Genomic DNA, 17,724 nt, shown 5'->3' with positions numbered 1-17,724 from the left:
CAACAATCAAACAACATAATGATTTTCACAAAGAAAATATAAAAAATATATTTATATTATGTGGTCTTATTTTATATTCTTTAAATAATATAATACAATATTATACATTATTTTTTAGAATTGAGAAATACATATAATATCTTATCCGCGCGTAGCGCGGTTAAAAAATCTAGTTAAACTAGAAGCACAATAACACCAACACATACGCTTAAACTAAATGATTCACCACGTCAGATGATAATGATTACCTTTATTGTAGTTGTTTGCATTAACAAATGAACAAGTTTACATGCAGATATATTCTTTTGTATAACCAAAGAAACATTCTTTTTTTTTTGTAACACACCAAAGAAACATTCTATCATCATGTAAATTTGAGACTTGCTGAATGAGTCTTACATGCTGAATCTGAAACTCATATATCTACGTTACAGAAAATGATTATATAATGTTGACTGTCATATAAACATAATGCGAAAAGTTTGTTTCACATTTGAAAAAAACTTAACCTCATACACAAAATCAAAGTAACAGAAGTTCTTGATAAAGAAAAAAAAAGAATGCACATCATTGACTATCTATTTATAGTATTTATTATGTCATGTTTTTGTTACCTAGTTGACAGTAGACCCATAAATACTATTTTTGAACATTTTTTTTTATGAATCTTTTAGTTTTAGTTATTTTTTAAAAAACTATTTCTTTGTGAACATCAGAAAAATAAAAACAGTAGAGCCAGGGGCTAATATCTTCGTGTGTTTTCCTTATGACTCTAAGCGATTCTCGTGTTGAACCACTTGCACATTGCTTGTCAAAGCTGTTGTTTCCCATGATCCGGATGGAAGTGAGCCGATTTCATATTTTCATTTTTGATTCTAATTAAATGTTTTTGACTAGTCGAGTTGCTGATGTCTTGCGTTCTCCATGCATTCTCATGTTTCGCTCTCGCCATAGACGGTTTGTAGACGTGTGGAATACTGGAATACATATCTTATTAGAACATAGTGTTCTGGTCTTAATAAGAGGTGATGAACAAAAAAAAAAGAGGGGGTGATGAACATAGTAATTTGAATCATTTGATCCCAATTGGATGTGTCTTTTTGCTTCTAGACTTCATAAATATTGATACAAGACTACTGTTAGGATGATTAAGATACAACTAAAGTAAAAATTCTATTAATTAATAATGTTGGGATTATGATATTTTATTAATTTATATAGTTATTAATTTACAAAATTTTCCTTTTTAGAATTTCTATTTTAAAATATATTTTCTATAAAATAAGAAAATGGTTGATTTTGAAATTTTAAAATTAAGCTTTACAGTAACAAAAAATTTGAAATTGGACATTTATTTTGTTTTTATTATATTATTTGGTATATATAAAATAATATTTCTTTCATAGAATTTAGATGTAGTTTTAGATATAATATTACTAAATATTATCAAAATTTATTGAACTGTTAAAAACTAGAGATAATTTCATTTCGAATATGAAATAAACAATACAATGTTTGGTTTGTGCTTAGATAAAATGTATACAAATATAATTATTAATTTATGCTTATGATGGAACCATATATTTACATGGAGTTTTCTAAATAATTTTTATCTTATTAGTTTTTCGATTGTACATTGAACCTGTCCAACTTGGGGCCGAGAATATTTATTAATATACAATATTTATTAATTTATAGAGTATTAATTTATATAGTTTCTGCTGTACGGCATATAATTAATTGGTTTTAATTTTATTAGTTAGGTTTCCATGTTAGTGTTTTTTTAGCATTTAGGTTTGTATCAAAACATATAAAAATGTCTTATTTTCTGGTGGCACAATTCGATGAATTAGAAATGTGCGGTCAAACTACTTGTATAAGGTGTGGTTTGCTTAACTTCTTCTTTTTTTTTTAAAAAAAAAATGTATTTTCTTATACTTTGCAATTTCACCAATTTTATGTTTATACTAAAATAAATAAAATATAATTACAAATGTATATTTTAACAGGTGTATTTATTTTATGACTTTTAATAATTCATATTGATAATTACGAGATCCCAAGAGAATAATCACACGAAGTTTTGAATCCGTACATGTTATTCTATCGTTAAAGGTGCAATTAGGTGATTAGTATGAGTCGAACCATCTAGCAGTAGCCAGCCGAAACCCCTTTAGCACTTAACCAACATGTTTTTATTTATTTTAATATATTTGATAAAAATTATATTATTTATAAAATTGCATAATAAAGATTCAATAGTAAAATATTAATACTGGTTTTAACATTTCTATGTTTAAATAACAAACTTAAATTATTTAAAGACAACTAGCTCAATTATACTTTAAAAAAGATGTTGACTATTAAATCTCAGTAATAACATATCAAAATTCATATTTGAGATATATTAAATATTTTTTAAAATAATATATATATATATATATTAAAAAATTTATTATTACTATTTTTTAGCTTGTAACATATAATTATATTATGTATCCTGCAGTTATACTATTCATTATACATGTCACCGTTCACATTTTGTTTTTAACCACTTTTTTAGACGAACCGCACTTATCCTGCAGTATGAATTTTTCAAACATAAACCGCACTGCACTAACTAACTAATCCGCTTGTCCCGCTCCACTCAACCTGTTGTTACATTTTGGATCCTAAATTTCACCATTCAAAAGTGGTGCGTATTTCAATTTATGTAATCCAAAACCGCACATTAAAGTTGCATGGCAAATTTACAAGGAGACTCTTAAAACTGCAGTTAACAGTAATAACACAAATATATCATCTGTTTCTAACGTTATGTGTGCGGTTTTGTCAATGTTGATATGATTATATTAAAAGTGTATATTTATATCTAAAGTATTTTAACTGAACCAAAAAATTAATAAAGGAAAATTACCACATATACCACATTCATAATACTATTTTCATGTTTACACTAAACACTTTTACCTTCACTTTTAATGAAAAGTAAAAGACATTTATATTTATAGGATTAACTAATCTAGATTTAGAGTTTAGAGGAGAGAAGTGGGATAGGATTTTTAGAATATGAAATTTAAGATTCTAATAAATATATAAATAAATACTTTAAAAATAATCTTTTATAAAAAAGTAGTTCCAAACATAATTTTTAATTTTCAAAAAGAAATTTTGAAAAAAAAAATCAAAAAAGAGAAAAAAAATTATAAAAAATTCGAATTTGAAAGAGTATAATTCAAAAACATAAATTTTTTTTATTTATTTAAATAATTATTTATTATATATGTACAGAGAAAATATATAATAGTCTTTTACCACTTGATGAAAACGATATTTTGAAAATATTTTTTTAGTGTTAGTAAAGATGAATAATTGTATCATGAAATTGATTAACATGAAATTTCTCATTGTTCTATCTAATCTATTATTTTGGTTGTGTGTAAAAAGTTTCTATTTTTTATTATCTGAATAACAAGAAAAAATAATCTGATAGATATAAACATAGATACATCTAGGTCAAGATGATGAACTATCACTGTCATATTTCATAAATTTTCCTGGAAAGTGAAATAGCAGAAAGAAAAAATGCTAAAATGAAAAAATGGACCAGTGACAAGTCACTTCCAAATTCTCAATGAAGAATTTTATCCATTAAATTTCAGTTTTTATTAATATTTTATTACCTTTTAATTGATATTCGCTAGAACAAGAAAAAGCTTACAGTTTTCTAAAATAGCATATTTCTTAGGAATTGACAAATTTACTTGAGAGGTTTAATTTGATATTACATTTTAATTTTGATATTGAGGCATCAAATAGTTTTTGAGTCAAGAAGATCATATATGTTACGGGGATTGAATTATACAGATACGGATACTACGAAATTAATATCAACACTTGGGTTTGAATATTATTAGTATATACTATAGACTATTAAATATTATTATAATAGATTTTAAATTTATTTCATTGTGTGTAACATTTTAGATTTTCTTCCATATATTAGATAATTTTTCTAATTTTATCTTTATTTTAAGCTCATTAATTTTTAAAAAAAAAATCAAACAAAACAAAGTATTAATTAAAAGTATAATATAAAATGGCTTACAAAAAAAAAGAGTATCATATAAAATTTATTAATTTTCTTAATAAGCATGAAAAACATATATAATAAGAAGGAATATGTGATAACTCAAATCATTTTTAAAATTTACTAGAAATAGCTTACAGTAAATTTGGAATTATGCCTGGGTGTATGCATTTTGTAGTTTTTATCATATTTGTAATTACGAGTATATTTTAGCAAATTTTTATACATTAAGCTTTCTAAACAATCGAAAGCTCAAAGCAACAATTTTTGTTAGTACAAAATTTTACTAGGAGATGTGTTAAAAAAAAGGTGCGTTCAAGTCATTTCTAAGGGAATTTAAGAAACTGAAGTATAAAAAGTGTTATTTACAAAAAAAAGGTATAAAAAGTGTTACACTGTTAGCTCAGCTGTCTAAACAAAAAAAAAGGTATAAAAAGTGTATAACTTTGTTAGCTCAGCTGTGTAAACAAAAAAAAGGTATAAAAAGTGTTATTTACAAAAAGAAGGTATAAAAAGTATTACATTGACAGAGATATGTAATAAACATATATATATATTTACCTCTTTTTTTTTCAATTTCTAGGTGTCAGGAATCACATAATGATCCATCACTATACAAAGGCAATAACCCGACCCTTCACTAATCTGGAACTCTGCTGTTTCTGGAACAAGATTCTCTGTTTTGCATCATTATCAACATTTTAAACTAATTTTCAAAAATAAAGATAATATAATCACGTATCCGCATCCGGTGTTAAAAAAACAAATTTTCAAAAGAAACTGAAGATGTGATTGTACAGCATTTCTAAGGAAAAACATAATGGTGAAAAATTAATTATTCCGATTTACTCTTAGAAGTTACCAATCAGGTGGAATTTATTTTTCTTTCATTTACTTTTATTACTGCTTCAAGACATTTGTTCTTTAGTTCAGCTCCATTGCTACCGTGTTCTTTGGAAAGGTTGTGAGTAATTATTGTTATTGGATCATTAGACTCAGGTCTAGTTCCATTATCTCTCTCTATATTACTTGTCTATTGTTTGTCTTGGTTACTATCATGTCTCCTTCTTTTAAGCTATTGTTTCCGAGGATTTTTTTCATGTTCCACCAGCTTATGCATTCTACTTTTTTGGGAGATTTTTTTATGTTTTCCACCGGCTTACATATTTTACCTTGTATTTTTTTAATAAATGAAGTGAATTTTCGAGTTACGAAAGTGGAAGTTACTCTAAGGCTCCGAATGGTGACTGCGGGTTGAGCGGTGCGGGACAAGCGGTTTAAGTGCGGTGCAGTTCTAACAGTTATAAAAATGTATAGATATAAAGTATATATAAAGATTTTTGTTACCGTTAACTGCGGTGCGGGGCGGGAAGGTGATTACCATTCGAAGCCTAAATATAATGAGAGTAAACAATATTTATTTGTTTTTCTTTTCTTTTCAATTAACCTCTTGACCCGTGAAACGATTTCTTGCAATGGAGAATAGCACTTCGAATCCCATCTTGTTGAAACTGTAAAGACTCATCGAGTCTCTTCCCCGGAGACATCGCTCCGACAGCCGCAGACGCTGACCGACTCTTCCCAAGCTGTCTCTTCACGCTGCGAATCCCTGATGGGATATTACTCCTCTGTTTTTCTCTAGCCGCCGGTGAAGACAAAGGAGATGTAGTTACACTGTTAACGCTCTGTTTCTTCGTTGTTTTGTTGTATAAAGGCTTTATGAGATCAAAGAATCTCTTCGAGGAAGAAGTAGAGGAAACAGAGTCATTGTCGGCTTTCACCTGTTGTCTGAAACTTGTTATCTCGTCCTCGATTCTGAACCTTACGTTGAGGCTCCTGTCGTTGTGTTCTTTCTTCTCCGTCGTCGTCGTTGACTTCTTGAATGAGGAAGCACCAAACTTTTGACAGGACTTTAGTGAAGTGATCGGAGACTGAGGTTTTGAAGTGGTTTCGACAAAAGGGAGGACTTTGCTCTTTGAGACAGAGAACGTTGTCTGTTTGTCTTCTCTCTCTTCATGGGTTTTGTTTTTCTTTGAAGAGAAATCGGAGGGAGAGATCTCGAGTTCGAAGAAGGAATCATCTTCTTCGTGGAGATCAAGTTCTGGATCTTCCAATGCGGTGGAGGAGGTTATGATTTCACGGCGGGGTTTATTTCCGTTGGCGTTTGTCAGCAAAAGTTTCATAAAGCTGAGAGCTTCCATTTAGAGAGAGAACGAGAGAGTGGAGGGTGAGAGCAGTGCCGGCTTATTAGGAGGGACAAGCGGTGCGACCGCCCCGGGCCCAAGCCCGTGTCTCCCCGTATAATACTAATTAAGGGGCCCAATTTTTTATAAATTTATATTTTTATATATAAAAAATTATAAATATAATAAATAAAATTGAAAAGGGGCTAAATTATTTGATATGCAGATAGTTTTATTTTTATTACAAAATATTACTGATTAAATTTTAAAAACATTTTAAATATTATCTACATATAAATTTTAGAACGTAAAATTTTTTTTTTCGCCCTAGGGCCCTTAACACTATTGAGCCGGCCCTGGGTGAGAGAGAGAGTGGTATGGTAGCTTGGCTTTGTCAACGTGAATGGGCAAGTAAGGTTTTAACTTTTAAGGAAGGAGAAAGAGGAGGTGGGTGAGCTTTTTCGAAATGGGTTTAATTTTTTATTTTATTTTCTTTTTGGGAAAGGGACAAAAAGATCAATGAAAATGGCATTTTTATTTGGGCTTTCTTGTACTTTTTATTACCGCTCATTTCTCTTCTTTTTTTCATTTTACTTTTTACTTTTTACTTTATTTTGTTTTTGATGCACACATGCTTAAAACATTTGTTGGATATATTGTCGGATACTCTATTGTCTTCGTTTATTTATCGGTATATGTCATAACATATTAACACACATATGATAGTAGCCTTTGTATGCTAAAGTGCTTTATTTTTTGCTGTTAAATAAGTGAATAAAAATTGATATTTAATTTAGAGAAATTTCCTATGATAGTGTTTTTTTAAAAAATATTTGTCAAAAAAAAAAGTTCTCGAAGAGTAAAATGACCAAAAGAAGTTTTATTAAAGGTTAAATATACGTTTATATCCTAAGGTTAAATAATCTAGACTTATGGTTTAGAGTTAAGGGGTGCGGTTTTGAAGACAGAGTTTCAATTCTTAAAAAAAAAAAATTTAAAATTTTCAAAATAAAAAAAAAAGTTATTTTGATCATTTTTCTCTTCGAAATCTATTTTTGAGACAAAAATTTAAAAATGACTAGTAGAGAGAATTGCCTTTTAATTTATTACCAAATACTTCAAACACATGAATGTTGCCAACTTTATTTATGTAATAAAAAGTTACATATGTTGTGATGATTTTTTTTGTTATACACATTTTTTTTTTTGTTCAATAATAACTTATTTTAATAGTCTTTTCAATAATTAATACATCTAAACACCTAGTATATAATATTTAGATTGACTGTGACTTGATAGATTTTACCTACATTTTTCAAATGTGGAAGATAAAGTTGCGACAAGTTGTCATTTTGAGGAAACCGAAAACACCAAGTTGAAAGAAACCACCAAAGTTTCACAAAACGTGGAAAAAAAAAACAAGGCAAAAGACATAGCAAAGAGCATGTTTGATGGCAAATGAGCAAAAACAGTATGCCATAAATGAGAGACAGAAGAAAGAGCCTGATAAGTTCGCTAACTACCCTAAGTTTCTAACCAATAGAAGGAAAACAAAAGCACTTCTCAAGAATCATTATCATCATCTACTTGTGTTGCTGCCTCCAAGAAGCCACTCTCTGAAGCTGCATTAGATTGTTCTGGTTCTTTCACTGTCTCTTCTCTACTTTCAAACAAATCCACCAAGAAACCACTCTTTGATGAAGCAGGCTGCTCAGGATTTGCTTCAGTTGCTGCAAAGGCTGAAGCATTCATTTTCTTGTTGCCAAGCTCTAGCTGAAGCTCCTCTGGCACATCATCATCAACGGGAGAGGCTGATTTCACCTCCACTCCACGAGGCTCAGCATCTGCAGGAGATTTCTCATCCTCAGTTCCCAGTTGATTAGTCTCACTCTGAAAGAGTTCAAGGCTGAAAGACGAGCTGGATCCCGTGGCTTGTTTTCGATTTGTCCCAGGTGCTGGAAAGAAATCAACGAAAGTGGTAGAATCTTCAGGTAAAGAAGAAGTGGCTGTAACTGTTGTCTTACTTGCTTCACAAGCTTCAGATGTCAGGACAGTGTGATCCTGTTGAGGTACATCATCACTAGCAAACTGCGGCATCAGAGAGAGTGTTTGGCCTTTAGTTTCAGTGAAACCAACATCTTTCATCTCTGTATCCATATGATGATTCCTCTCATCAACAGCCTCGGAACCAACACTCATTGGATGATTATCAGGCAGCATAGCAGATTGATTTTTCTTAACCTCAGGTGGAGTTGTGATACGTTCTCTAACATACATCTTAGCTTGGGGAAACAGATCAGTAGCTGGAGTAACGGGAGCTACTTTATTTGGTAAGAAAACGATGCCTTTGAGTTGCTTCTCAGTGTCAAGGACCTTCACGTTGAGAAAGTAACCAGCCTCGAAAGAACCTTCAACAACACCAGAAAAAACCTGACCAATCAGATTCTCATTAACAACAGGTGGGTGCTGACCCTGGCCTTCATGACGACCCCTTTTACGCGTGTTTGCAAAAGACGAGCTCGAGCCTTGGTTCGTTTGGTCCATCATCTTTGGTCTCTGCCATATATAGAATTAGAAACAAAAGTATCTGTTTTAGTTTCACCGATGTGATCATTATCTTACAGAAAATGATACTAAAGAACAATGTGTATAACGAACACGTTTACGAATCTTGAGAACAATATAACAAAAAGTAACGCTAATTCATACACACCACCAAACAAGTAACATAGCAACATTTTGGAGGTAAAAAAAATAACGCATTAATTTGCTTACTCGCATTTACAACCTTGAATTTTTTTTGTGAATTTTTTTTTGCCATTTTCGTTAAAAGTATATTATCAGAAGAATCGAGGAAAACAAAAAAAAAAAACAAAAACGTCGAGAATCTAACACAGCGAAGGTAGAAACCCTAGATTCCACAATGCCCAAATAAAACACAAAGAAATGAGAAAAGCACTCACGTCTTAGGTTTCGCGGCGAGGGGAATATACGTATTTGCGTATCCGTGGATTCTTTCTCCTCCTCTTTCTCGCCGTCGTCGCTTCACCTTTCTCTCGCTCCCTTGGCGTTTTTGGGGAAATAATAATTAATTATATTGATTTGAATTTAAAGTTTATGGGCCACATATGGTTTCTTTATTAAGCCCATTAAACTCTTTCCGTAAATGGTTTTTAGAAGGCTTGGTGGTAAAATGGTCATTAAATTATATCAAATAAATAAGCATATGATATAAGAGCATCTCTCACCAACTGTATGAGAGATTTGATGATTTTGTCAAACAAAATAATACTAGTAACATTTTGACAAAAGTTAATTAAATCATTTAATTTAAATATTTTAGAAGAAATGAAACAATTTAATGGTAGGCAAGCGGATTATAACATTTTGATTTTAAAATTTTCTCATTTGAAAACGTCTACTACTTTACTTCATTTTTATTATTTTCAATATTATATCACACAAGCACATTCATCTACAACTACAAGTTACCAACTTTCAGTATCCCATATAAATGTATTTAAATGGTATCTCAAATGTCAAGTTATCTATCAAGAAATATTTTAAATTATCTAATGAGATACTCAAAACTAAGAATTTCAATGAAATATCTCCAATAAATTCACAAAGTTTCATAGTTTTGAGAAGTAAAAAACTAATGAAAATATAATAAATTTCATTATAATAAGTTTTTATATCATATCATTTTAAAGTTTTACAACAAAAAATTGACGCACCTCGTATTTTACTAATACATAAATATTCGCTAATAGACATTTAAGTGTATATGTATATGAAAATCCCTTAGTTTAAACATAAATACTAAAGTATATCTAGTCATGATAATAAAATAAAACGCAAGTATACATACAATTACACAAAAGTATAAATATATACAATACAACTATACTACAAACGTTTATGTTTTCTCATTTCTAATATTTTTCATTTTAATTAATATATTGGTGTATTATACATACAATTTTTACGATAAATTATTTTTCAGCCCCTAGCTCTTACATTTTTTTTTTCATTAAAATATTGGTGTCATATCCTTGTCTTTGTTTCGTTGAAGAGTGTAGATGATGCCCGGATTGCAAAAAGTCGGAGAAAATGACGAAAATTATGCAATTTTGGATGGGAGAATATGTGCCAAAACTAATTAATATCTTATCCACAACGATTCTCTTGGTCTACGTATTTTTGCACAACTATAATAAACTTATAAATATATACGGTCGCACATTTTCATATATATATCACGTAATTTTGTGAGAGTTATGACAAGTTAACGAATTGATTCTCGCCCGACAGAAGGCATGAATTAAAGATAATGGTTTTCGTTGGCTTATTATTCCAATTTAATCAACTTTTTTCGCCCAAAGCTAAGTTACTAAAACGTGACTTGACCAATAGGCAACATTAATCTTACATCAATTTAAGGTTAGCAAGTACAATGACGTGATGAATGATGATGTAGCTAGTTCTAATGTTTTCTTGTCGGGATTTATCGGCATAATTATAACAACACATACATTTGGTTCCTTCTCGAATTGATTTTCCTGTTTTGTCGAAAGATATGTTTAAATTAAGTGATTATAGACGTGTAGTATAGAGTTCAACGTCGGCCAAACTTTATCAGATGTATACTTGACGACTATAGTATTCATAGGCTACGATTTATAGACCAGTTTTATTTTCAAGATCCGATTTAAGAAAATCTCCGGACAGTTTTTTTTTACTATATACTGTATGAAAAGTTATTTACTTAATGATTGGGACGACGTATGGCTAGTGTTGTAGATGCTACTTTCTGCATAGTTTATTTTTTTACAAGTAAACAATGTTTTTATGAGACAATATTAATTTGGTTCTTCTTCTTTAATATCGTACTAATATGCACTATAAAATTTAGTAGGCGTGCATGTTGACAGAAGATTGAAAGGTGGCACAAATGCAACAAATACGTTTACGTGCAATAATGTACATAGTGCAACTTTGATTAGGACATGAATGCAACTTAATTAAGCATTGCACTAAGGAGGAGTTACGTTGGACATTTGTTCGGCCTTTTGCTTATATCCTTAGCTACTTCTTGTTATAAAACTAATTTGGGTAAAAGAAAACCACTAGTCACTAATATTTGATTTACCAATCAAGTCTTTAGCGTTCCATCTTAACATGTTCGACAATATAATTTGATTGATATATTAGTTCACGTGAAACTATTTACTGCAGACTGAAAATCTTGGGAATTTTTTTCTTAATTAGAGAAAAGATAATAAAAATAATAACATACGTAAATAAAACCTACATATATTTCCGATATGAACATATCTAGCGCTACACATCGACGACAGATACCGAACGATTAGATGCAAATAATCTAGTATATCTCTCTCAACAAAGGAAAAATGACCTTATGTATGTTTAAGTGTCTTTGGTCCCCCGAGAAGAAGAAGATCAAATAAGAAGAAGATGAAGTGTTTACAAAAAAGAAGAAGAAGATGAATATAGGAGATAGGAACAGTGTCACAAGGAATGCTTTGGATCTTCTCGGAACATATCTTGTCTATATGTTTCCTTCTTTTGTCTCACTAGCACGTGAGATTAGAGTTTCTTCCTCATATTTTTGTGCCACGGCTAATCTTCACGAAGCTTCGGTTTAGTTGCCTAATTTCTCTCTATTTGCATTTTTGTCGGGATATAATTCGGTATAGGGATAATAGATCCTAGCTAGGTTATGTTCCGGATATTTTGAATGTGTCTCCTCCACTATGGAGTTGGTTAAATTGACGAGAATTATATTATGTTTACCTTTGTTAATATTTAGTTTTGCAATATCACGTATAGTTTTTCAGTAAATTTGCCTGGTTCTAAACGCTATCACTTGTTGCAAGTTTTATGGATATTTCTAGCTTTCGAAAACCATTATAACTCTTACTCAACTTGTTTCAAATGGTAACTTTTAGTATATGGTCTCATTAGACAAGTAATTATGGATATTTCAGCGTTAAAACCATTATCTCGCTTTACAAGACAAATTAAATTAAATGTGTAAATGCTCTGTGATTTTCATTATATTTTTGTTGTAAGATTTGGATCTAGATGCAATGTAACCAATGGACTCCTGTTCATCTACCCTAAAATCTTCTTGGACCTATAAATTTGCAGAATAAGAAAAGATGAAAAATGATGTCTAGGCAAATCTTTTTGCCTGTCTTTTTGGGTGAATATGTCCTTTGCCACAATAATTTCAAGCATTAAAATATCTGTATTTTCAATTAATATTTTAGTTTTGAATCTACTTGTCTCTAATGTTATAGGGTCTATAATTTTTTTATCCGTTTATAAATGGATCGGCAAATCTTCTTCTACAAAGTTGCTGCAAATATATGGGCAGCAAATTCTTTTTAAATAAAATTGAATTACTTTAATTCGGCCCTTAGTCTATACATTCAAACTTAAGTCACTTTTTTACATCTCGCTTGAATGAGAACCATAGGTTTGTCCCCGTCTAGATTGTAGACTACATTTATGCAGCTTTAGTCAAAAATGCGATAGATATATAGTAGTATAATTTATGGTCATACTAAAATGCCAATCCAACGTGGTTGACACAACGATATAACCAACGTGTTACCTTTGATATATCATCTGTATTATCAGGAATAATATATGAAAAGACATATGATAATACAGTAAAAGACATCTGGAGTTAAATTGATTAGTAAAAATTCTGAAGCAAAATCTGTGTATATCAGAATGATTAATGACTAACCAAATAATTTAGAAAGTTTGGGAAGCGAATTGTATAATACTCCCTGTGTTTTATAATGTAGGTAGTTTAGGCTGAAAGCAATAATATTTAAAAATTGTAACTTTTTAAAAATTAACATTTAATTTATAAATTCAACCAATTATAAAAACATGACATTATTTGATTGGTCACACTATATCCAATAAATATCCAATAAATGTAAAGTTATCAAGATATGTGAAAACTACCTACATTTGAAAACAAAAATATTTTCCTAAAACTGCTTACAATATGAAAAATATGAAATAGATGGAGTAATTTTTATATATAAAAGCAATAATTAACATTCTAATTTTTAATAAAATTTGCTGTAAATTTAAAGTGATGATCAGTTTTGGACCCAGTAATGATGTTTAACATTAAAAATCAGCTAATGAACTACAAATTCAGGTTGTCAAAAAAACTATATATTCAATTTGTAGTTTAAAATGATGATTCATTTGATCAATTTGTGTAACATAATCAGTTTTGGATTTTATTGTAACATATTCTGTTGTAATTTGAAATTTGACCCATAAAATGACATATGCATATAGACAATAGACCAAAGAAAACCGAAAATGTGGGGTCCATAGCTTGTTCGAGTGTGTAAATCATTCGCCATATGGGGTAATAATGACAAAGATCAAACTTTACCATACGAAAATGTTTGTAGTTTTCTGTTGGCCACTGTAGAGATTAATTTGGAAAACTATTTGGGTTGTATATGAGATAATGATATCTACATTGTTACCAAAAAAAAATCCCTAATACATATAATTGTATAAATAAAAAATACGATTAAGTCCTCACTCCTCATTATAGGGACTAGAGATTTTTTCCGCGCTTCGCGCGGATTGTGTCTTATAAATTTATTTTATAATATTATTTGTCGGTTTATTTCTTTTACATTAATTTTTTTTTCCAATGTTAGTTTTTCTTAATTTAAATTTATATGTTTATAATTTTTCATTTTTCTGGTTGTAGATGGAGAATTATATTTTTTATTGATGGTTTTTGTATGTGACATAAAATTTTTGAAATTTTAAAATAATGTTATATATAGTAGGATTAACACATTAAAGAAGAGAAACATATTTAGGCACATTTTACACAGGTTTTATATACATAATTTTAAACATTATATATGTATATATTATAAGTTTGAAACATGTAAATGCTTTCTAAAGTTAAATACTTGTTCTGAGTTTACAAAACTTATCGAAAGTTTTATCTTTTTTTTTAATTTAAATCACAGAAAAAAGTCAACACTGAAAATTTACATGAATCAGATAACAACAGTTTTATAAACAACTCGATAAAATTTGACCGAGCCAAAGATTTTCACACAATATGTTCTTTCTTCTTCAAATTGCGAAGAGCCTATAGGCACAAGAAAAAAAACATAATTTTTGTTTTCACTTATATAATATTTTTTCCCTTTACACACGGAATTTATTACACTGCTATAAGCAATTGAGAACTCTATTCATATAAGATTCACATCTATGCATTTTGACAAAGAAGAATTTTAGCCATCTTTAGTTTCATAATGGATCAACTTCAGTCATATACACTATATTTTCTCTATGATTCAAATCTTACAATTTTAATATATGTGCAGATTTCCATGTAAAAAAACACGTACGCCATCTATCGTTCAACCTATTACTTTTTCCAAAGTAAACACTATAATCCTCGTTTGGTTAGCTCCACAAACTAATCTCTTTGGATCAGTGTAACCTTTCAGAAAATGATAATCTTAACATCTTACCAAAAAAAAAACAACAAATATTGACTTATTTATATGAATATATATTATTTTAAATCATTATAGTGGACGAAGAAAGCACCATAATTTGTACAACAAATTTTCTTAGATTCACCTCATCATACTCACCATTTTACCATTTTAATTACATAATTTTATATGAGTTTCTTCACCTTTCCCGGTTATTCTCTTTATTTATAACTACAATATAAAGTTATAAACTAAATATATTATAAATTAATAATTTATTTACTCTTAAAGTCTAACGATTACAAATAGAACATAATTCAATATAGATATATGATTCTATTAATAAATTAGCAGTTACAAATTTGAAATTTCTAGAAATATCAAAAGTTTTATGTTAGTTAATTATCTTCTAAATGATATTTATTTTTAATTTTTTTTGGATGAGAATATTTTGGCTGAGGTGGATAGTCTCAAAAGCCTTGAATTTAGTCCCTTTTATATAGTAGGAGCAGTTACAAATTTGAAATTTCTAGAAATATCAAAAGTTTTATGTTAGTTAATTATCTTCTAAATGATATTTATTTTTAATTTTTTTTGGATGAGAATATTTTGGCTGAGGTGGATAGTCTCAAAAGCCTTGAATTTAGTCCCTTTTATATAGTAGGATTCAATAATCACCTTGAGGTACTTCTGATTTTCCCATAAACTAAGTTTGAATTCAAGATATAGGCGTGAAACTTATTTCAGTTTTGGATTTAGCTGGTTCATCATTTCTGGTTTGAAAAAATATAAGGATCAAAATCTCAAATATTCTGTTATCGATTTTCAAAGATTTTCACTTATGTTTGCATTTTGAATACTACTAGGTAATAACATGCATCATGCATTCCTAATTGATTAGATTATTTATTTTATGTTGTAATAAAAGATTTGTGGCACAGCTTTTTTAAGGGATGGACACTCAGATTTTCGTTAGGATACAGTTTTTTTTTTTTCGTTCGGATACAGTTAATCTATTCGGGTTTTGATTTTTAGAGATAAATTTAAATATGATTCGGATATTTAAAAATTTTGGTTTGATTTTGGATTAGATTTGGTTTGAATCATTGCAGGTTCTATTCGAGTTCGAGTTAGAATACCTATTTTAATTATGTAATTTTTTTAAAAAAATCCAAATATACTTAATCCTAAAAATTCAAAAATAAAAATAATAGAAAAACTAAAATTTGAATAATTTAAGACTAAATACTTAAATTTACATAAAAATAGTTCAATTTAAATGTTTAGATGGAGAAAAATATATATTTTTCAGTATATTGAACAAACTTAGTTAATTACATATTTTCATATTAATGAAATATCTGATAGATATAAAATTTAAAATAACTAATATATTTAATTAGATAATTGTGTTTTAGATATTTTCGGTATCCAAAATATTTTAGTTTGGATCGGATTCGGGTCTGGTTATCTGGATATTAAACTTTTAGATCTATTTTAGTAATTAATCAGTTTTAGTTTATGTTTAATATTACTTTCAAATCAAGTTCAGTTTGGTTTTTCAGATCCAAATATTTTATCCACACTTACTTTTTTTTTACATATGTAAAGAAAAATAAATAAATTTAAAAATAATATGTTAGGCTTATTTTACATATATAATTATTGGACCATACTTTAAGAATACGAATAAAAATGGTTGAACGTCGTATCAATATTGATAGACATGTTAAAAAATTGACGTAGTCTATAACCAATAATGTGTACTTTCTTATAAAAGTTCTTGGTACATATGATAAAAACACGATACAATCGAATGAAATGGGTTAGAGTTGCGTCAAAATAATGTGATCTCTTCACTCGGTAATATGAATTATGCTTTTCAATTGAGTTCGCGAATATTCTTTCCTTTTAAAGCTTTTTTGAGTTCTAATTTTTTCTAACACTTCTTGGTTTGATATGAAAACTCTATAAAGAAAACATAATATTTGGCTAAATTAAAGATCCAACTTTGTGTGTGGCGTTTTTCAACCTAGTTTTTTTTTAATTAATAACCAATCACAATTATTTTTTATTTTTGTATGCATAAACCTCAACCATGGTCAAGTTCGACAAGATACAAAACTATCAATTTATAAAAAAATCTAATTTCAGCATTTTAGTTGATGTGAATCTTAATGATTTTGTAATTTTTTTTCAACAATGATATTATTCAGTACTTGTCTGGAGAGAACTTCAATTCACTAATACAAAGGTTAAAAATATTAAAACTAAAAATGAGTTGATTAAAAAAATTAGTGTGTGAAAACATTAAATTATTTGCGATAGAATTAAGAAAACTAGTGTGTAAATATTAATTGCTAAATGACTGTAAAATTGACACGTAAACATTCTAAAACTGAAATGATTATAAAACTGACACATGTCAATTTGTGTGTTAACATATTTATTGCAAATTATTATATTTTAATATATAAGGGATATGGTATATTATAACATGTGATAAATTGTAGATTGTCCGGTATTTTAAGTAATCCTACATAAAATGATATAGCCTCTTATAAATGACAAGCACAATCATACAAACAAAAGAATATACAATATAACCTCTTTAAATTAATACTATATAAATTAATATACATTAAAAAACTCTATAAAATAATATAATTTTATAGTCCTAAATTGAATTTTTGGTTCAATTAGTATATCGATAAATTAATATTTCTATAAATTAATAAAAAATTATAGTTTTGGTGTAGTCCCAACATTATTAATTTATAGAGGTTTCACTGTATATATATATATATATATATATATATATATATATATCACGAAATCCACCTACTTATAATATCGTGTACCCAAATTTGCTCTACAAGTATTAAGTATGTGTTGTCAAAAAGAAGAAGTA

General features: G+C 28.7%; 2 protein-coding genes across 2 annotated transcripts; both read right to left on the bottom strand.

Moving 5' to 3' along the window:
• Positions 1 to 350: 350 nt before the first annotated feature.
• On the bottom strand, positions 351 to 7,293 carry LOC103852071 (probable membrane-associated kinase regulator 5). Its single transcript, XM_033285655.1, has 2 exons — positions 4,613 to 7,293; positions 351 to 4,492 (listed from the first exon to the last, which is right to left on the bottom strand). Exon 1 carries the CDS (start codon positions 6,289 to 6,291, stop codon positions 5,533 to 5,535), a length of 759 nt encoding a protein of 252 aa, XP_033141546.1. The 5' UTR covers positions 6,292 to 7,293; the 3' UTR covers positions 351 to 4,492; positions 4,613 to 5,532.
• A 314-nt stretch (positions 7,294 to 7,607) lies between these two features.
• LOC103852069 lies at positions 7,608 to 13,880 on the bottom strand. Its single transcript, XM_009128960.3, has 2 exons — positions 9,237 to 13,880; positions 7,608 to 8,829 (listed from the first exon to the last, which is right to left on the bottom strand). The coding sequence occupies exon 2, from the start codon at positions 8,818 to 8,820 to the stop codon at positions 7,837 to 7,839; it is 984 nt and encodes a 327-aa protein (XP_009127208.1). The 5' UTR covers positions 8,821 to 8,829; positions 9,237 to 13,880; the 3' UTR covers positions 7,608 to 7,836.
• Between the last annotated feature and the right edge of the window lie 3,844 nt (positions 13,881 to 17,724).

Source organism: Brassica rapa, chromosome A02 (genome assembly GCF_000309985.2).
Source record: "Brassica rapa cultivar Chiifu-401-42 chromosome A02, CAAS_Brap_v3.01, whole genome shotgun sequence".
NCBI classification, from domain to species: Eukaryota; Viridiplantae; Streptophyta; class Magnoliopsida; order Brassicales; family Brassicaceae; genus Brassica; species Brassica rapa.
The sequence above is the reverse complement of the archived record's forward strand: the minus strand, read 5'-3'. Positions and strand labels throughout refer to the sequence as shown.